Source organism: Oncorhynchus mykiss, chromosome 9, assembly GCF_057628025.1.
Source record: "Oncorhynchus mykiss isolate SJ-2025 chromosome 9, ASM5762802v1, whole genome shotgun sequence".
In the NCBI taxonomy this organism is placed as follows: domain Eukaryota; kingdom Metazoa; phylum Chordata; class Actinopteri; order Salmoniformes; family Salmonidae; genus Oncorhynchus; species Oncorhynchus mykiss.
Genome location: NC_143030.1, coordinates 38747774 through 38769465, shown reverse-complemented (window position 1 = coordinate 38769465; position 21692 = coordinate 38747774). Strand labels below are relative to the sequence as shown.

General features: G+C 41.6%; 2 protein-coding genes and 1 pseudogene across 2 annotated transcripts in view; 1 reads left to right on the top strand and 2 right to left on the bottom strand.

Moving 5' to 3' along the window:
* Positions 1-21692, top strand: part of LOC110531972 (transmembrane and coiled-coil domains protein 1) — a 466184-nt gene that overhangs the window by 279868 nt on the left and 164624 nt on the right. The window lies entirely within an intron of this gene.
* Positions 1457-6842, bottom strand: LOC110531156 (WD repeat-containing protein 46-like; annotated as a pseudogene).
* LOC118936388 (pro-thyrotropin-releasing hormone-A-like) lies at positions 8246-10797 on the bottom strand. Its single transcript, XM_036987869.2, has 3 exons — positions 10666-10797; positions 10166-10360; positions 8246-9574 (listed from the first exon to the last, which is right to left on the bottom strand). The coding sequence occupies exons 2-3, from the start codon at positions 10353-10355 to the stop codon at positions 9030-9032; spliced, it is 735 nt and encodes a 244-aa protein (XP_036843764.1). The 5' UTR covers positions 10356-10360; positions 10666-10797; the 3' UTR covers positions 8246-9029.

Genomic DNA, 21692 nt, shown 5'->3' with positions numbered 1-21692 from the left:
GCACCCGAGGGGCCCCCGTGTTGAGGAACAGCGTAGCGGATGTGTTGTTACCTACCCTTACCACCTGGGGGCGGTCCGTCAGGAAGTCCAGGATCCAGTTGCAGAGGGAGGTGTTTAGTCCCAGGATCCTTAGCTTAGTGATGAGCTTTGAGGGAACTATGGTGTTGAACGCTGAGCTGTAGTCAATTAATAGCATTCTCACATAGGCGTTCCTTTTGTCCAGGTGGGAAAGGGCATTGTGGAGTGAAATAGAGTGCATCATCTGTGGATCTGTTGCTGCACAGCTATTTTCAGGTCTCTCCAGTGATGTTCTATCGGGTTCAAGTCCAGGCCTCTCAAGGACATGGAGACTTGATCCGAAGCCACTCCTGCGTTGTCTTGGCTGTGTGCTTAGGGTGGTTGTCCAGTTGGAAGGTGGACCTTTGCCACAGTTTGAGATTTTTAGCGCTATGGAGAAAGTTGTCATCAAGGATCTCTATGTACTTTGCTCCGTTAATCTTTTCCTTGATGTTGACAAGTCTCCCAGTCCCAACGTCTGAAAAACATCCCCACAGCATGATGCTGCCACCAGCATGCTTCACTGTAGGGATGGTGCCAGGCTTCCTCCAGATGTGACGCTTGGCATTCAGGCCAAAGATTTCAATCTTGGTTTCATCAGACCAGAGAATCTGGTTTCTCATGGCCTGAGAGTCCTTTAGGTGCCTTTTGGCCAACTCGAAGCTGGCTGTCGTGCCTTTTACTCAAAACCTCAAACTGTGGCAAAGGTTCACCTTCCAATTGGACAACCACCCTAAGCACACAGCCAAGACAATGCAGGAGTGGCTTTGGGGCTAGTCTCCATGTCCTGGAGTGGCCCAGCCAGAGCTGAACCTGATCAAACATCTCTGGAGAGACCTGAAAATAGCTGTGCAGCGATGTTCCCCATCAAACTTGACAGAACTTGAGAGGCTCTGCAGAGACGAATGGGAGAAACTCAGTTGTGCCAAGCTTGTAGCGTCATACCCAAGAAAACTTGAGGATGTAATCGCTGCCAAAGGTGCTTCAACAAAGTACTGAGTAATGTACATTTTATTTATTTTATTTATAAATTTGCAAACAGTTCTAAAAACCTGTTTTTGCTTTGTCATTATGGGGTAATGTGTGTAGATTGATTAACTCGTTGTTTTTCTCAGCAATTTTAGAATAAGGCTATAACGTAACAAAATGTGTAAAAAGTCAAGGGGTCTGAATACACTGTTTTGTGTCTGCAGTGGCTGTTGGAGCCTGCTGTCTGGGCTTTTGGAAGAATGTCCAAGAACGTGTATCTGAAAGGTCAAAATTCATCCCCACAGAGGACCAATGGGAGTTGACACATCCACTGGTCCCTCTGTCCAGCTGCTGCCGCCTCTTCTTTTTTCTCTCTTTATCTGTCTTCATCCTGACTTCCACTGTTTTCCTGATCACTTCCGGAGGGGTGGAAAGCTGCCAACAGAGGTTAGGGATCAGAAAGAAGAGCAAGAGAGATGTGTGTTAGTAAAATATGAAATAATGAAGACATTTCATGTAATTGTATTGTGTATGAGTGGTAATAGAACATGGCACAAAGGAGAATTTGAATCAGAATTTCATTCGGACCTGGTATGGCCATGCTGGTGAAGCCCTCTCCATTGCCTATAACAAGCACGTCTTCAAAAGGGACAGAAGTCTACCACCCACACTGAGCCCTGTGCCCTGTGGGCCATGTAGGGCTTAGTCACTGGGGTTCCACCCACATCTCTGTATACCTACAGAACACACACAGATAAGCAGACACAACTTGAGCACAGAGACACAGACTCAGTCATTAACAGATACTGAGTTTTTTTTTTAAGAGTCAGAAACAGTACAGAGTTTGGACAACAGAGCTGGGTGCCATGTTGCTACCCCAGAGCAATCCATTCTCTCACTTTTAATGAGTATTTAGGTTCCAGTTCTGTCAATTTCATAAGTATGCTTGGTTCTAGATTCAGTGGGCCATATAGGTTAATATAGTTTGAGGCTATACCATGGCTTGGTGGAATGGAACTATGGAATGGCAGGAAACATTGAGTTTATATTGAGGATCACAGGGAAATACAAAAGGCATGGCACACAAACATTTTAAGCAGTATGTATGACTATAGTGTATGACCTGGACTATGTCTCCCGTAGCGGCGGACAGCAGGCCCCTCTGACTTAGAGACAGACAGGAAGCTCCCGCAGGCAAGAGGTAGGACAGCAGGGGCCAGTAGGATCTGATGTCATATACCTTCAGCCTCTTGTCCATGCGCGAGGTCACCATGTACCTGCATAGACAGGAGATTCTTACAGGAAAACCCTCTGCTGGACATTTATGGAAGTACACCAGCAAAGACAAAAAATAAAATGACCCAAATGTGTGGATTTCATATGGACTACAACAGCTACATTACATAACATTATAACCACCTTGCAATAGCTAAGAGACCAAAACTAGAACGATATTATGTTTTTGATTGAGACTCACGTGCCAGTCTTGTCAATGGTGACCAAGCGCATGCCTCCCTGGTGGCAGAGCATCTTGACAAGCAGCTCTCTCTGGTTGGGCGTCCAGAGGGTAACGGTGCCGTTGGAGTGGCCCAGGTAGATGATAGCGTTGTGTGGGTTATGGGCCATCACATCCAGCCTTGGTGCAGATGGCCGCCGCCTCCTTATCTACCGACACGTCCAGGTACTGCAGGGAACCTGTCGCACTCTGGAGGAGGGGTAGAGGGACAGGAGTTCACAGGTGAGTCTTGGTGGTGGTTCACCTGACTACGCTCGCATGTTGTGTGAGTAACCTTGCTTGAGAGCTGAAGATTTGTGTTAGCCCCCCAGAGCTTACTAATGTCTTCAGTCAGTTTCACATTCATATTCTCAACAAGCACATTACACAATAGATTCCCCTGACATATGACACAAACATTACAAAGCTAGTATAAGTTAACACACCGCTGTGGCCAGCAGGAAGTGGTAGGGGAGAAACTGCATGCGGAAACCATTGTTGAGCTCAATGCCCTTGTTGTCATAGATATAGAGCCACTTCTTCTGAGCCACTGTGAACATGGCTTCACAGTGGAGCCACCTAAAGGACACAGAGGAGTACAGATTAGGATGATTCAATGGGAGAGGAAATAATGCCTAAAATGTGCATGTAAATGAGTGTGTAGGGTTTCCAAACAAAAACTCATCTTTTGACCAATGGGTCAATGTTAATTGTGTAGATTTTCCTCTAAGAAAACCAATGGTCCAAATCTCATATCGCCATCATAATCCATTCAAAAGTTTGGAGTTTTTACCCTTATAAAATGGCCAGAATTAGGGTGACTAAATCAATGGAGGTGGTAAAAAAGTATACACACACACACAGCAAAAAAGAAACATCCCTTTTTCAGGACCCTGTCTTTCAAAGATAAATTGTAAAAATCCAAATAACTTCACAGATCTTCATTGTAAAGAGTTTAAACACTTTCCCATGCTTGTTCAATGAACCATAAACAATTAATGAACATGCACCTGTGGAACGGTCGTTAAGACACTAACAGCTTACAGACGGTAGGCAATTAAGGTCACAGTTATGAAAACTTAGGACACTAAAAAGGCCTTTCTACTGACTCTGAAAAATACCAAAAGAAAGATGCCCAGGGTCATCTGCGTGAATGTGCCTTAGGCATGCTGCAATTAGGCATGAGGACTGCAGATGTGGCCACAGCAATAAATTGCAATGTCCGTACTGTGAGACACCTAAGACAGCGCTACAGGGAGACAGGACGGACAGCTGATCGTCCTTGCAGTGGCAGACCACGTGTAACGACGCCTGCACAGGATCGGTACATCTGAACATCACACCTGAGGGACAGGTACAGGATGGCAACAACAACTGCCTGAGTTACACCAGGAACGCACAATTCCCCCCATCAGTTTTCAGACTGTCCGCAATAGGCTGAGAGGGGCTGGACTGAGGGCTTGTAGGCCTGTTGTAAAGCAGGTCCTCACCAGACATCACCGGCAACAACGTCGACTATGGGCACAAACCCACCGTTGCTGGACCAGACAAGAAGTGCTCTTCCCTGACAAGTCGCGGTTTTGTCTCACCAGGGGTGATGGTCGGATTCGTGTTTATCGTCGAAGGAATGAGCGTTACACCGAGGCCTGTACTCTGGAGCGGGACCGAATTTGGAGGTGGAGGGTCTGTCATGGTCTGGGGCGGTGTGTCACAGCATCATCGGACTGAGCTTGTTGTCATTGCAGGAAATCTCAACGCTTTGCATTACAGGTAAGACATCCTCCTCCCTCATGTGGTACCCTTCCTGCAGGTTTATCCTGACATGACCCTCCAGCATGCCACCAGCCATACTGCTCGTTCTGTGCGTGATTTCCTCCAAGACAGGAATGTCAGTGTTCTGCCATGGCCAGCAAAGAGCCCAGATCTCAATCCCACAGAGCACGTCTGGGACCTGTTGGATGTCCGGAAACTTGCAGGTGCCTTGGTGGAAGAGTGTGGTAACATCTCACAGCAAGAACCGGTAAATCTGGTGCAGTCCATGAGGAGATGCACTGCAGTACTTAACAACTTGGTAACGGGGCAGTATTTTCACGTCCGGATTAAATGCATGCCCAAATTCAACTGCCTGCTACTCATCCCCAGAAGATAAGATATGCATATTATTTGTGGATTGGGATAGAAAACTGTTTGAATCATGTCTGTGAGTATAACAGAACTTATTTAGCAGGCGAAACCCTGAGGACAAACCACTCAGATTATTTTTGTTTTGTTTTGAGGTCACTCTTTTCAATGGGTTCTCATTGGGAATCCAGATTTCCAAAGGACCTTATGCAGTTCCTATTGCTTCCACTGGATGTCAACAGTCTTTAGAACAGTCTTTATTCCTTTGTGTAATGAAGAAGTACGGCCATCTTGAACAAGGGTCACTTGAAGTGTACTGTTAGATAGAGGCGCGTGACCAGAAAGCATGCTTGTTTGTTTTCTTCCTGTATTGGACACAGATCATCCTGTCTTCAATTTTATCGATTATTTTGCTTTAAAAAATACCTAAAGTTGTATTACAAAAGTAGTTTGAAATGTTTTGGCAAAGTTTACAGGTAACTTTTGAGATATTTTGTAGTCACGTTGAGCAAGTTGGAACCAGTGTTTTTCTGGATCAAACGTGCCAAATAAATGGACATTTTTGATATATATATATAGACAGAATTAAATCGAACAAAAATGACCCTTTGTGATGTTTATGGGACATATTGGAGTGCCAACAAAAGAAGCTCGTCAAAGGTAAGGCATGAATTATATTTTCTGTGTTTTGTGTCGCACCTGCAGGGTTGAATTATGGTTTCTCTTTGTTTAGGGAGGTGCTATCCTCAGATAATAGCATTGTTTGCTTTCGCCGAAAAGCCTTTTTGAAATCTGACATGTTGGCTGGATTCACAACAAGTGTAGCTTTAATTTGCTATCTTGCATGTGTGATTTAATGAAAGTTTGATTTTTATAGTAGTTTATTTTGAATTTGGCGCTCTGCATTTTTCCTGTCTTTTGGCCGAGGTGGGACACTAGCGTCCCACATATCCTAGGGAGGTAAATGCACCTGGTGGCCACACCAGATACTGACTGTTATTTTTTATTTCGACCCCCCCCCCCCCTTTCTGTTAGTCATATCTGTGGAACTTGTTCAGTTTATGTCTTAGTTGTTGAATATTATGTTCATACAAATATTTACACATGTTAAGTTTGCTGAAAATAAACAGTTGACAGTGAGAGAAAGTTTATTTTTTTGCTGAGTTATATATACACATACAATACCAGTCCACGTTTGGACACACCTACTCATTACAAGTAGCCCCTTTGCCTTTATGACAGCTTTGAACACTCTTGGCACTCTCAACCAGCTTCATGAGAAATGCTTTTCCAACAGTCTTGAAGGAGTTCACACAAATGCTGAGCACTTGTTCGCTGCTTTTCATTCACTCTGTGGTCCAACTCATCCCAAACCATCTCAATTGGGTTGAGGTCAGGTGATTGTGGAGGCAAGGTCATCTGATGCAGCACTCCATCACTCTCCTTCTTAGTCAAATAGCCCTTACAGCATGGAGGTGTGTTTTGGGTCCCCATCTTCATCACATTCATCTCACACATCAGCTGTTTGGACTGCCAGTCTAGGCAGGTCACATGACCTCTACTTCCACTAAGCAGCAGGTGGCTGGAATAGAGGAAACACACACACATACGAAACAGACATCTTCTCAAGACCAAAACACACACTCACAGTTAATTTATCCAGTAAATGCAGCTCTAACAATAAAGCAAAGAATATCTGGCCCACTTGCACAGAACACTCAAACAACAGCAGGTGAAACTGACCATCTAGTCTTGTTGTAATCCAGTTGGTAGGGCCCAAACTGAGACAGGTTCAGGTTATTAAAGTACTGTGGAGTGAGAGCGAGTTCGAGACAAACACATTGTTATAAAAAAGACAGATAATTTAAAATCTTCTGCTTGTGGCAACTTAAATGACACATTGTCCCTGAAAGACTCAAATTTGCCCCGGAGGTAATGTGTCTATTCCCACAGCATCAGCGATGTCATCCTGTGAGATGGTGCATGTATCCTCATCCTCGTCTCCCTCCAGGAACCTAAGACCAGAGAGAAAGAGTCAGTTACACCGAGACGACTGGGGGGGGGGGCATTTTTGTTACCCAGCATCCTCTGGGAGCAGGAGGTCGTATTGTGCATTCTGCTTCGGAGCTAGGTCTGAGTAAGCCTCTGAACAAACAAACACATTTCTGGGAGGGCTCGAATGGTTTTGGTTAGTATGCATGCACTTCTGTCTTATGTGTGTGCTTTAGGTGATGAGCAAACAAATCAAGATCGCCACACAGAGACCTGCATTTTGAAGTCGGTTTAGTAATACTTTCCTGTGGATATTTTGTCCCAAATTTCTACACACAAAACGAAAAGACGAAAACAGCAGACAACAGGTAGACTAAGTTCAAATGAATGTCAATACAAATTAACGTGACTAGATTTTTGCATGATAATATGAACTTTAACTAGCTACCAGATAACTAGCTACCTTTTTCACAAGTTTTAGCCCTAGCTTGCTAGTCGCGCATGAAGGAGAGCATCGGCGCAAGTAGCTACAGTGTGTTAACCCTTTCCCCGAATCGAGAACGAGGAAAGTATCGCCAAGAGTAGGTTATCTTCTAAAGAGTCCAGTTGCAGGTGGATCTACAGAAAACAGAGATACCAAGATGTTAATTCCATGTTTTGTATCGAGTGAGAAATGCTATTGCATGTGTGTAGAGTTTTGTTTTGGTCGCACTGTGTGTGTCATAATGGTACTTCACGTGCCTGTGGCCACATCGCATAGAAATGACTAGCTCCTGCAAAAATGCTGGGAAATCCTACACTGAACAAAAATATAAACATGTAAAGTATTGGTCCCATGTTTCATGAGCTGATGTTCAATATGCACAAAATGCTCATTTCTCAAAATGTTATGCACAAATTAGTTTACATCCCTGTTAATGAGCATTTCTCCTTTGCCAAGATAATCAATCCACCTGACAGCTGTGGCATATCAAGAAGCTGATTAAACAGCATGATAATTATATAGGTGCACCTCGTGTTGGGGACAATAAAATGGTACTAAAATGTGTACTTTTGTCACCCAACGCAATGCCACAGCTCTCTCAAGTTGAGGGAGCGTGCAATTGGCATGATGACTGCAGGAATGTCCACCAGAGCTGTTGCCAGAGAATTTAATGTTAATTTCTCTACAATGTAATTTTAGAGAATTTGGCAGTTTGCCCAACCGGCCTCACACCGGCAGACCACGTGTATGGCGTCATGTGGATGAGCGTTTGCTGATTTCAATATTTAAAAAATCATTATTTATAACCTTGTCAACATCTTGACAATATTTCCTATTCATTTTGCAACTCCTTTCATGTATGTTTTCATTGAAAAGTGACCCCAAACTTTTGACTGGTTGTGTGTCTCTGAACGTGGGTGCGTTTTACTTAGCTAATGGCGCTGTAATTGTTGTGTTAGTGGGAACGAATTGGTGTCCATCTCTTCCACTGTATCTAGAAATCACAGTAGGGGAAGGTAAACGCATAATTAACCTATTCCATGTTAGTTGCAAGGCTAAGGATAGAGGCTTTCTCTGAATAGATCTGAATTTCAAACGAAAAACATACTGTAGACCAACGCTCCGTGATCTGTACCAATGCGTTTTATTGTAGGCCTATAACAGCGTTGTAGATACATAACCTAATAAGCTTTAAGGCAAAAGTAACAGAAAATGTACAATAATAATCCGTTTTTATACCATGCAATATATTCAAGTAGAAAATAATCCAGAGACCCACTATATATGTCCGGGGAACATTCACTTGTGTTTTACAACTTGAACGCATTAAATCATAAACCTAACTACAGGTCAATTTGGTCTACATAACTCTGACACTTAGAATCATGCAATTCAAGGCCAGACCGAAGAGAGCAGATTTAAAGCCTGCGTCCTCTGTTGGATGCAGGCTCCCTGCCTGCTGAGCCAAAAGCTATTTCCCTGAGATGCTTCGCTTTATTATTATTTTTCTTTGCCACGTAGGCTTAATCTGTAAAACGAATACATTTCTGAGCATCTCACGACAACAATATTGGTCCAGCAAACAATACAGCTATTCATTAACTTGAAATCCCTTTGAGCGTTACTGATTCTGGCAATTCAAATGTGTTTAATTACACTCAAGCCCCCCCCCCCCCCCCCCCCCCCCAACAAAAAAATAATAATATCTCATTTAAACATTTCTCAGTACTTTCTGGAGACGTTTTCTGAATATTCGTCATAAAAGCAGCTTGCCAAATAAACTATAGACTACCCATGGCAGAGGGGTCCATATTATATTCATAATAAATCACTTGAAATTATTACTTGTATCAATTTACACATAGATTTTTTTTTTTACAACACAGTATTTCGCAGGCGCCAGCCCACTCGTCACTCCCGTTCAGTCAAATCCTCGTCAGGTGCGGACCTTTTGCCCGGGTGCTGTCTCTTCTCCGCGGCGCGACTCTTTGTCACGTTGTCTAACAGCTCGAGCAACAGGTTGGCTTTACTGCAGCCAGGGTCCAGCACGTCACAGGGACTGTTGGCGCCCAAATCCGGACTCATGTTATACCAGTAACGTTTGCCGGGATGCTGGCGCTTCTCCAACTCCTGGAGGTCCCCTTCGTCTGACTCGTCGTCCACATCTCGCCTGCCAGGATGCTGGCGCTTGCTGTACATCATCAGGTAGCGCTTGCCCGGGTGCTGCCGTTTGGAGAGTTCACTTAGAAATGCGGAGTTCTCTGTAATCTGCTCCAGCATTGAGCGCTTGCCTGGATGCTGCGTTTTCTGGAGCTCCACAAAAGAGTCAATTTCGTCTTCACGTTTTCCTGGGTGCTGTCTTTTCTGGACCTCCCCTGAGTCTTCGTCCTCGTCCTCCTCTCGTTTACCAGGGTGTTGCCGCTTCACTAGCCACTCTGGCTGAGAGGACAATGCCTCTGTAAAATTAAAATGACAACCTGATTAGTTTACTGACAGGGGAAAACATAAATCTGCCACCGCTTGTTATGCCATGTGTACATGTATTTCCATTGAACATACATGAACATGAAAACGTAGGTTATGTCAAACATATTTATTCTATTCTGTTTTCATTATTTCACCATTAAAATATAGGCATTTGTGCTTTGATGCCAGTATTAACTTCTGGAAAATATTGGATGCGTTTCACGGGTGCTTTGCCGGTTGCCCTCTCCAAATAGATTTGCATCCTAACAAATAACACAATCTATTAATGTATTCACGTTAATGTTGCACAAAACATGAATGAAAGATCTTGGAAATGTTGGGTTATTTGTTAATGAAACAATCGAAAATATTGAGTTAATCTGGTCTTTCTGAAACGAATAGAAATGTTTCTTTCGTGCAACTAGGTAACTTTAAAACAGGTATACAAAAGCATAGCTAGAATTAATGTCTTCAATTGTGTTAAATTATTTGCTTTTCAATTCAATGTAAAACACCCCCGGTTCGTGTCAAACTCGGCCAGTTTGCCAAAACACAAAATCGATCCAAAAGCTATTACGCACCATTCACACCATCCTCATCCTCTGTCATTTTTAGAATGGAGCGGAGCAGGATGCCCTCGGCCCTCTGTAGGATGATGTCGTCTATCTGCCGGTCTCCCGTTTTCTCTTGATCGGGGATGCTCTGTCCTCGAGCCACGGTCAGGTTGCAGACTGCCAGAGATACCAGAATGATCAGGCAGGTGGACTTCATGGTAACTTGGCCATTCGTTCGAAAACAAGAGAAGATATCATTATTAGTGGAAATATACTAGGCTACTTAAAAAAACATGCATCCTATATGATATTTGGTTGACATTGGCATTGTATAACTAATTTGGAGTTCTCTGTCTGTTTTACGCACATAGTACGTTTCAATAACCTATTGGTCCGTAAAACTGGAAAATCCTTTATGAATATATATTTGCAAACTATTTTGCAATGCACAAACTGAAGGTCCAGAGATATTATCTAATGTAAAAATATATATATATATATATATATTTGAGGTGATCCATACTTACCTTAGATTTGTGTTCTGGCTATTGTCACTCGCAACACCTCTGATAACCTTCAATTATAGCAAACCAACTAGAAAGGATGTTATTTGCCTCTTGCAGCGGTTGGAAACCCGTTCAGGCAAAGTTTATAGGTATGTTCGGATACAACGCGTCCCGCCATTTATAGTCAGCGGTTACCCCCGTCACGCCAACCACGCTGTAGTAATTTCATAGAATCTTCGTCTCCATTGATTTCACATTCGTGCGCAATTGGATTAAAGTAGGTTCTAACCTCTAGAGGACGCTGTCTGGTTCTTTTCTTGGGCGTCAACTGAGCCGACCAGCCGAATCCGAAGGAGTAAAATATGATGACTGCGAGAGAGGATTCATTCAAAAATGTTCTACTCATATCGCAAAGTGGTGGTGCTTATTTTGCAGAAGACCAATGTAATTCTATTCACTTGTTTTGCCATTGGGGCTGTCATTTTCAAGACGTTTGTTAAGATTATGCTACACTAAATGTAAATCATGATAATATATGGATTAATTCATAAACTACTGCCACCCAGATATCTGTATTTTTTCTCCAACTATAGACATTTATTGATGCATTATGCTAATTCATTTTCAAGATGTTCGTTAAGATTATGCAACACCAAATGTAAAGGATGATAATGTATGGATTCATTCATAAACTACTTTTTCCACCACTGCTGAAGTTCAATTGAACATAATAAGTAACTTCTCATTTTGAAAGCATATGTGGCATCGATATGATTCAAACATTTATTATAGTATCAAAATGAACTACAACATGTAAATATCATATTTTTGGTCATACAGACTGTCTTTTTCAAAACAGAGATTTTCTAAGGGTTTAGGAGAAGACTAATTCTATCAATGTCCCTCCAAACCTACACAGAACATAGTTACATGTTGTCAGAGTATTCAATATTATTGTTCTACACACGTTGCATTGGAACGTTGCAAGAACATTCCTGTGTCCAGTTTTCTAAAGGTTAGGAGAATATTCTATCAACATCCCACCAAATTTACACAGAACAAGGTTGTCATGGTCTCAAAATATAAGATATTGTTTTAGACACGTTCCATGGGAACGTTGCAAGAACCTTCCTGTGTCCAGTTTTCTAAAGGTTAGGAGAATATTCTATCAACATCCCACCAAATTTACATAGAACAAGGTTGTCATGGTCTCAAAATAGAAGATATGGGTTTAGACACGTTCCATGGGAACGTTGCAAGAACCTTCCTGTGTCCAGTTTTCTAAAGGTTAGGAGAATGTTCTATCAACATCCCACCAAATTTACACAGAACAAGATTGTCATGTTCTCAAAATAGAAGATTTTAGACACGTTCCATGGGAACCTTGCAAGAACCTTCCTGTATGTCAGTCATCAGGAAGTTAGATCCCTAGACTTTTTTTTCCCCCTGGACTTGACCCACAATTTGTTATGTTACAGCTTTATTCTAAAATTGATTAAAAAAAAAACAAACTCATCAATCTACAAAAATGACAAAGCAAAAACCGTTTTTTAGACATTTTTTCAAATGTATTAAACATAAAAAACAGATGCCTCATTTACATAAGTATTCATACCCTTTGCTATGAGATTCTAAGTTGAGCTCAGGTGCATTCTGTTTCCATGAATCATCCTTGAGATGTTTCTACAACTTGATTGGAGTCCACCTGTGGTAAATTCAATTGATTGGACATGATTTGGAAAGGCACACACCTGTCTATATAATGTCCCACAGTTGACAGTGTATGTCAGAGCAAAAACCAAGCCATGAGGTCAAATAAATTGTCAGTAGAGCTTTGACAGGATTGTGCCGAGGCACAGATCTGGGGAAGGGTACCAAAAATGTTTAGAATGCACTGTAAATTAGCAAGAACCTCCTGAGAACCTATTTAGCATGTTTTGGCATTAGAGTTAGGAGAACATCCCTAAATAAAAAACAGAACTTACAGAGAACATGGTTACCATGTTCTCAGAATATCCAATATTAATGTTCTAGACATGTTTCAAGAACATTCCTGTGTCCAGTTTTCTGAGGGTTAGAAGAATATTCCATCAACGTGGACACTCAAATACTGTATCTGGGGAACATTATGAGTAACATTACAAAAATGTTCTCTCTCCCTAGAATTGTTAGCTGTGCTTCCACTGATTCTCATGAAGTGATTATATCATGTTTTATCACTGTTTGTCAATGTCATTAGCTAAGTCATTGTCTGCTGTCTAAATGAGCTACACAACTCATAAAGTGTTGTCTGAAAGTGTTCATACCCCTTGACTTATTCCACATTTTGTGTTACAGCCTGAATTGAAAGTGGATTCAATTGTGGGGGTTTTCTCACCCATCCACACACAATACCCCATAATGACGAAGTTAAAACATGTTTTTAGAAATGTTTACAAATGTATTGCATATTAAATACAGAAATATCTAATTTACATAAGTATTCAACCCCCCTGAGTCAATACATGTTAGAATCTCATTTGGTTGTGATTACAGCTGTGAGTCTTTTTGGGTAAGTCTCTAAGAGCTTTTCACACCTGGATTGTACAATATTGCACATTATTCTATAACAAAATATTCAAGCTCTTTTAAGTTTTGCATAGATTTTCAGGCTGTTTTAAGTCACAACTGTAACTAGGCCAATCAGGAACATTCAATGTAATGTTAGTAAGTAAATCCAGTGTATATTCGGCCTCATGTTTTAGGTTATTGTCCTGTTGAAAGGTGAATCTATCTCCCAGTGTCTGTTGAAAAGCAGACTGAACCAGGATTTCCTCAAGGATTTTGCCTGTGCTTAGCTGTATTCCATTCATTTTTATCCAAATGTTTATTTATTTCCGATGACAAGTAAACCCATAACATGATGCAGCCACCACCATGCTTGTAAATATGAAGAGTGGTAGTCAGTGATGTGTTGTGTTGGATTTCCCCCCAAAATAATGCTTTGTTGTAATGATGAGATTCGGGAGACAGGCGCAGGAATGCGTAATAGTTTTTTAAAATTAAGCCCAAATTACGGCGTGCTGTGTAGAGGCATGGGGACGAAAACCAAACAAACACGTAACAAAACACAGGGTATAAACCCAAAATGAAAGAGCGATGAGTACCTCGAATAAATAACACACGCGCACAATGATTAACACACGGGGCGAGACCCGTAATCATCTGTGCAATCCACAAGGACACGAAAGCCCAAAACACACAGTGCAGGTACTCACACGCACCAAAAGACGTAGTAACAATAATGGACTGCCCAATGGAAACCAAAGGGCACACTTATACAAGTACTAATCAGTGGGAATTAGGGGACAGATGTGCGTAATGAAAGTTCCTGGAAGGATCCATGACATTTATATTCCGGACATGAAGGAAATTTCTTTGCCACATTTTGTCTCAGTTTTAGTTTAGTGCCTTATTGCATGTTTTGGAATGTTTTATTCTGTACAGGCTTCCTTCTTTTCATTCTGTCATTTATGTTAGTATTGTGGAGTAACTACAATGTTGTTGATCCATCCTCAGTTTTCTATCACAGCCATTAAACTCTTTAAGTGTTGTAAAGTCAACATTGGCCTCTTGGTGAAATCCCTGAGCTGTTTCCTTCCTCTCCGGCAACTGAGTTAGGAAGGATGTCTCTTTTGATACACCATCCAAAGTGTAATTAATAACTTCACCAAAGGGATATTTAATGCCTGTTTTTTGTTTTTAGTTCTCATCTACCAATAGTCGCCCTTCTCTGCGAGGCATTGGTAAACCTCCCTTGTGTTTGTGGTTGAATCTGTGTTTGAAATTCACTGCTTGACTGAGTGACCTTACAGACCTTGTATGTGTGGGTTACAGAGATGTGGTTATTCCAAAATCATGTTAAACAACTTTTGCACAGAGAGTGCAACTTATTATGTGACTTGTTAAGCACATTTTTACTCCTGAACATATTTAGTTCTGCTGTAATTAAAGAGTTGAATAATTGACTTAAGACACTCCAGCTTTTCATTTTTAATTAGTTTGTGTAACGCTCAATGAGTGAATGGGTGTGGAGTCAGGCGCAGAGAGCAAAGGATGTGGGAAAAAACACGCTTTAATGTCCAAAAATTCACAGGAACAAAATAGTATACCCAACACAGGTGTAACTATAAAACAAAATAGTACCCTATTGTGAAATACTAGGACAGCGAGAAAACCCAACAAAACACTAACACCTCTCACAAATACAGAAGAACAAGCCCGCACAAACAGAAGCGGGCTAAACAAACTTAAATAACCCCACCCTAACAACCAAACAATGAACAGGTGAAACCAATTAGACAAAACCAAACGAACACAGAACAAAGGATCGGTGGCAGCTAGTAGACCGGCGACAACAACCGCCGAGCGCCAGCCGAGCAAGAAGGGGAGCCACCTTCGGTAATATTCGTGACAGTTTGTAAAAATGTCTAAAACATAATTCTACTTTAAAATGGAGTATTGTGTGTAGACAATCTCAATTTAATACATTTTAAATTCAGGCTGTAACAACAAAATGTGGAAAAAGTCAAGGGGTTTGAATACATTCTGAAGCCCTAAATAAGAATATATTGCCACCCACTTCTTTCCTGTTGGAATAGTGGTATTTTCTCTCTGCTGTAGGCTTTCGTGATTAGGTGTATTGGTCTATGTAGTGATCCACATTTTGTTTGACCTTAATCCATGACAGTATCGATAATGTTGAGCAGACATTCAGACACACACTCATTATCCAGAAGTCAGACAGACATCCAATACATGTCTAACCAGACTGCAATGTGATAAACTACAGCAGTTGTAACCAGTTAAAGGAGTACTCCGTAGCTTCTTTCCACTGCAACTAAATTCAAATTCAATTTAGACCTATCAGGACGCTTGCCCACACCTGTCACGTGTGGGCCAGCGTTAGGCGCATAATGACACTCACCTGGACTCCATCACCTCCTTGATTACCTGCCCTATATATGTCACTCGCATTGCTTTATTCCCCAGTCGTCATTGTTTCTGTTCCATGTCGGTGCGCTGTTTGGGTTTCTTGTTTTGTTCATTTATTTATTAAACGTATTCAGTCCCTGAACTTGCTTCCTGACTCTCAGCGTACATCGTTACACACCAGTCCTCCAAAACAGACACAAACAAGTGACAGGGCCACACTGTTGGCCAGAAATAGAAGCTATAAAGTGCACAGAACAAGATCTTGATGATTTCTAGCTAAACCTCCACAACTTATGTCAGAGAGCACATCTTGTCAACCCCCCCCCCCCCCCATTTAACCTAGAGAACAGACTATTATTCTGTGGAAGAACACAGCTAGAGACAAGCACAATTTCAGTGCTTTCAAATTCCACATTGATACATCCACATATCTTATTCCACACTACACTGTGTTACAGTGTGATTTCAGAATTGGTTAAATCAAAAATTCTCTCCCATCTGCACACAATAGCCCATAATAAGAAATTGGAAACATGTTTTTAGAAATTTTTGCACCTACAGCTTTGAGTCATCTTGGGTACTGTATGTCTGTATCAGCTTTGAACATCTAGATCTTCTCAAATTTTTCCTTGCAGATTTTCTCATGCTCTGTTAACTTAAATGTGGAAGACTTGGTTTAATTTCTGGGCTTTTGCTGGGCCAGTCAATAACTTTCACATTCTTTTTCTGAAGCCATTCCAGCGTTGCTTTTGGCTGTATGCTTGGGGTCATTGTCCTGTTGGAACTTAAATCTTCGCCCCAGTCTGAGGTTGCACTCTGAAACAGGTTCTCATCAATTATTTATCTGTATTTGGCTCCATTCATTGTTCCCTCCTCCCTTGTACTTGATTGAGGAACCCCGCACCCGGTTTTCTAGGTCTAAATTGAAAGGAAAAAACTAAATCCAGCAGACACTAGGCCCTCCATGGAATGAGTTTGACACCCCTGCACTGGACTATAATTAAGGCAAGCACTGCCTTTTGACCTCTCAATAAGACCCACGAGGCAGCAGGGTTGTTAAAAGTGGGGATTCATAACAATTAGAGAGCAGGTTCTACGGTATGTGCTGACGAAGAGGACATCATGAATATACCCTCTGTAATGATGCTAGTCTTACTCAACGTCCACTGTTTACTTTCCCCTGTCCTTGTTATTAATTATCTTAAAACTTATTGGTGACAGGGGGCAGTATTGAGTAGCTTGGATGAATAAGGTGCCCAGAGTAAACTGCCTGCTACTATAGATGCTAATATATGCATGTTATTAGTGTTATTAGTAATATTGGTTAGAAAAAACTCTGAAGTTACTAAAACTGTTTGAATGATGTCTGTGAGTATAACAGAACTCATATGGCAGGCGAAAACCTGAGAAAAATCCAACCAGGAAGTGGGAAATCTGAGGTTTGTAGTTTTTCAACTCTTTGCCATTCCAATATACAGTGAAAATGGGGTCATATTGCACTTCCTGGGGTTTCCACTAGATGTCAACAATCTTTAGAACTTTGTTTGAGGCTTCTATTGTGAAGTGGGGGCGAATGAGAGGGGATTGAGCCAGGTGTCTGGCAGAGTGCCACAGGCTCGTGACGCGCGGTCACGAGAGAGTTAGCTCTCGTTCCATTGCTTTTCTACAGACATAGGAATTCTCCGGTAGGAACATTATTGAATAAGTATGATAAAAACATCCTAAAGATTGATTCTATACTTAGTTTGACAAGTTTCTACTGGCTGTAACATAACTTTTTGAACTGTTGGTCCGACGTTCGTCTGGACCTGAACGCTTGGATTTGTTTACCAAACGCACTAAAAAAAAGAAGCTATTTGGACATAAATGATGAACTTTAGCGAACAAATCAAACATTTATTGTGGAACTGGGATTCCTGGGAGTGCATTCTGATTAAGATCATCAAAGGAAAGTGAATATTTATAATGCTATTTCTGACTAATGTTGACTACACAATATGGAGGATATCTTTTTGGCTGCTTTGTTGTCTGATTGCTGTACTCGGATTATAGCATGGTTTGATTTTTCTGTAAAGTTTTTTTGAAATCTGGCACAGCGGTTGCATTAAGGAGAAGTATATCTCTAATTCCATGTATAACACTTGTCTTTTTATCAACATTTATGATGAGTATTTCTGTAAATTGATGTGGCTCTCTGCAAAATCACCGCATGTTTTAGAACTACTGAACATAACGCGCCAATGTAAAATTAGATTTTTGAATATAAATATGCACTTTATCGAACAAAACATACATGTATTGTGTAACATGAAGTCCTATGATTGTCATCTGATGAAGATCATCGAAGGTTAGTGATTCATTTTTTTCTCTATTTGTGCTTTTTGTGACTGTGGCTGGAAAAATGGCTGTGTTTTTCTGTGAGTTGGTGGTGACCTAACATAATCGTTTGTGGTGCTTTCGCTATAAAGCCTTTTTGAAATCAGACACTGTGGCTGAATGAACGAGAATTGTATCTTTAAAATGGTGTAAAATACTTGTATGCTTGAGGAATTTTAATTATGAGATTTCTGTTGTTTTGAATTTGTCGCCCTGCACTTTCACTGGCTGTTGGCGTGGTGGGACTCTACCGTCCCACATATCCAGAGAGGTTAAGTCGTGAGGAAGTTCTGCTGTCCTCTTGCAGATCTGATAAGCGTTCATCTAGATCAGTGGTTACCAACCGGTCGATCTTCAAGGCATTCCTAGTCGATCACCATTTCTATAGAAAAGCCAACGATAAAGGCTTCAATCAATCAATCAAATTTATTCATAAAGTCCTTCTTACATCAGCTGATGTCACAAAGTGCTGTACAGAAACCCAGCCTAAAACCCCAAACAGCAAGCAATGCAGGTGTAAAAGCACAGTGGCTAGGAAAACTCCCTAGAAAGGCAAGAACCTAGGAAGAAACCTAGAGAGGAACCAGGCTATGAGGGGTGGGCAGTCCTCTTCTGGCTGTGCCAGGTGGCGATTATAACAGAACATGGCCAAGATGTTCAAATGTTCATAGATGACCAGCAGGGTCAAATAATAATAATCACAGTGGTTAAAGAGGGTGCAACAGGTCAGCACCTCAGGAGTAAATGACAGTTGGCTTTTCATCGTCGATCATTCAGAGTATCTCTACCGCTCCTGCTGTCTCTAGAGAGTTGAAAACAGCAGGTCTGGGACAGGTAACTTTTATGAATCTGTATTCTTTGACAGACTGTCAAAAAATACAGAAAATAGCTGCTGTTTTTATGAGTGAGTTCATGTCTATGTCTTTATTCAGCACTGTTAACACTGTTTTTATTCAACACTAATCGCCCTACAAAACATACTTCCACTGGCGCTGCAATGAATGAGTAGCCAGGTGTATCGATAGCACTGTGTTTTTATTATTATTAGCAGCTCGTGAGACTAATGCTGTGGTCAAAACAACTGGGAACTCGGAAATCTCAGACTTCATTGTGTTCAGGACAACTGGGAACACAACAATCTTTTGAATTGACTGGAAAAAATAGTTTTGAACTCAGAATTCCAAGTTGGAAACTTTAGTATATTTTTAGAACTCAGACTTTCCGAACAGAAGATCACTGGCGTCATGATTTGAACTTGTTTTTTCTGAGTTCCCAGTTGTCTTGAAAGCACCATTACCATCATATGCAGGTACCATCAGTCCAGTAAAATAAAAAAGCTAATCATTTCAATTTATGCTCAGCTATGCCTCTCAAGTGCCACACCAACTGATCTATTTTGTTATCAAAGCTCGAGTTTTGAAATATATATTAATTTTTATAATAATAATAATAATAATTTTCAAAAGTTTGGTGACCACTGATCTAGCTAAAGTTGGAAGTTGGACACAATCAAGCAATACCGGGGCTCTCAAGTTTTGCAGCAGTCTGAGGCACTGCATCTCAGTGCTAGAGGTGTCACTACAGACCCTGGTTCATTCCCAGTCTGTATCACAACCGGCCATGATCTGGAGTCCCATATGGCGGCGCACATTTGGCCCAGATTAGGGGAGGGTTTGGCCGGGCAGGCCGTCATTGTAAAATATGAATTTGTTCTGAACTAACTTATCATTTTTGGGGGGCTGTAGGCTATCATCTTGTAGTCAGATAATGTTCTAGACACCGTCACACCTCTTCCAAACTTAATGAACACCTCGGGCTGCATCCTACAGCCCCAGACTGCTCACAGCTTCAATAATGGGTGGATTATCTGATCGTTTTCAAGAGATTTCTCCCTCCAACGGAGAACCAGAAACAACAAGAGAATGGCACAAGTGGCTGTACTCTCAACACTTAGGAGGAGAAGGAGAAGTTATGTGAAAGCGAACCCAACAGAGTATGGGAAACACACATCAAAGATAGGTGAGTCAGAAAGAGAGGTGGCAAATTTCCCTAAAGTTCCTGAAGCCTAAGTTGTGGGTGTAACAGGGATGCAGACAGGTGGAACCCAACCAAGAGAGAGAGAGCGAGATGGAAAATGAACACAGTAGTCTACATGAAGCAGTCAGAGGTAAGAAAGACTAAAAAGACACATTACCATACAGCTGCCAAGGACAGAAGGCTAACTGTGTGGTTTCTACTAGCTGCAGAGAGATAGACAGGCCGGAAGAAGACCGATTCAAAGGTAGTGAAAGTCAACAAACATACAGAAGAGCCGGCTATGGATAGAGTGTTGATGTGACACCCACCTCTCCCCTGGCACTGACACTGCCCTGACAGGGGTCTCTGTGGCTGGGTGTGAGTGATGGGTACATGCCCTGGTCATGGCGGTGACTGGGAGTAGGGGACTGGTGATTGGGCAGTTTGGGCAGTCTCTGGACACTGAGGTCTGGAAAGCTGGTTGTTCGCTATAGCCTTTGTAGTTTTCTAATACACTACAGACTTCGAGTCAAACCCAAGACACCCAGTGTTAACTAAATATGGACTGTTGGGCTGATAGAGGGTAATGGAGCAAGTAGGCTAGTGGTTAAGAGTGTTTGGCCAGTAAACTAAAGGTTTGAATCCCCAAGCCGACTAGGTGTAAAATCTGATGATGTGCCCCTGAGCAAGACACTTAATTGCTCCTGTAAGTTGCTCTTCTAAATGACTAAAATGCCATGACCATTAATTGTTAAGACCAAAGGTTGTGAGAAAGACTTTATTGCTATCTCTGTATTGTTATTATAATCAAATAAAGTGTTATTGGTCACATACACATAGTTAGCAGATGTTTATGCGAGTGTAGCGAAATACTTGTGCTTCTGGTTCCGACAGTGCAGTAATATCTAACATGTAATCTAACAGTTCCCCAACAAATACCTAATACATACAAAGCTAAAAGGGGTGAATGAGAATATGGAACATATAAATATACACTACCGTTCAAAAGTTTGGGGTCACTTAGAAATTCAATACATTTGACCCGTAAAACACCAGTCTCAACGTCAACAGTGAGAGGCAACTCTGGGATGCTGGCCTTCTAGGCAGAGTTGCAATGAAAAAGCCACATCTGGCCGTTAAAAAGAAAAGATTAAGATGGGCTAAAGAACACAGACACTGGACAGAGGAACTCTGCCTAGAAGGCCAGCATCCCGAGTCGCCTCTTCACTGTTGACATTGAGACTGGTGTTTTGCGGGTACTATTTAATGAAGCTGCCAGTTGAGGACTTGTGAGGCGTCTGTTTCTCAAACTAGACACTAATGTGTCTAGCTCAGTTGTGCATCGGGGCCTCCCACTCCTCTTTCTATTCTGGTTAGAGCCTCCCACTCCTTCTATTCTATTCTGGTTAGAGCCAGTTCTGTTCTGTGAAGGGAGTAGTACACAGCGTTGTACGAGATCTCCAGTTTCTTGTCAATTTCTTGCATGAAATAGCCTTCCTTTCTCAGAACAGGAATAGCCTAATGAGTTTCAGAAGAAAGTTCTTTGTTTCTGGCCATTTTGAGCCTGTAATCAAACCCACAAATGCCGGTGCTCCAGATACTCAACTAGTCTAAAGAAGGCCAGTTTTAATGCTTCTTTAATCAGCAACAACAGTTTTCAGCTGTGCAAACATAATTACAAT

Coding starts and splice junctions, on each gene's coding strand:
- LOC118936388 (XM_036987869.2), bottom strand. CDS start 10,355: ATGAAGTCCACCTGCCTGATCATTCTGGTATCTCTGGCAGTCTGCAAC. Junction 9,575..10,165: donor GGATGAGGATGGTGTGAATG/GTGCGTAATAGC, acceptor TTAATTTTACAG/AGGCATTGTCCTCTCAGCCA.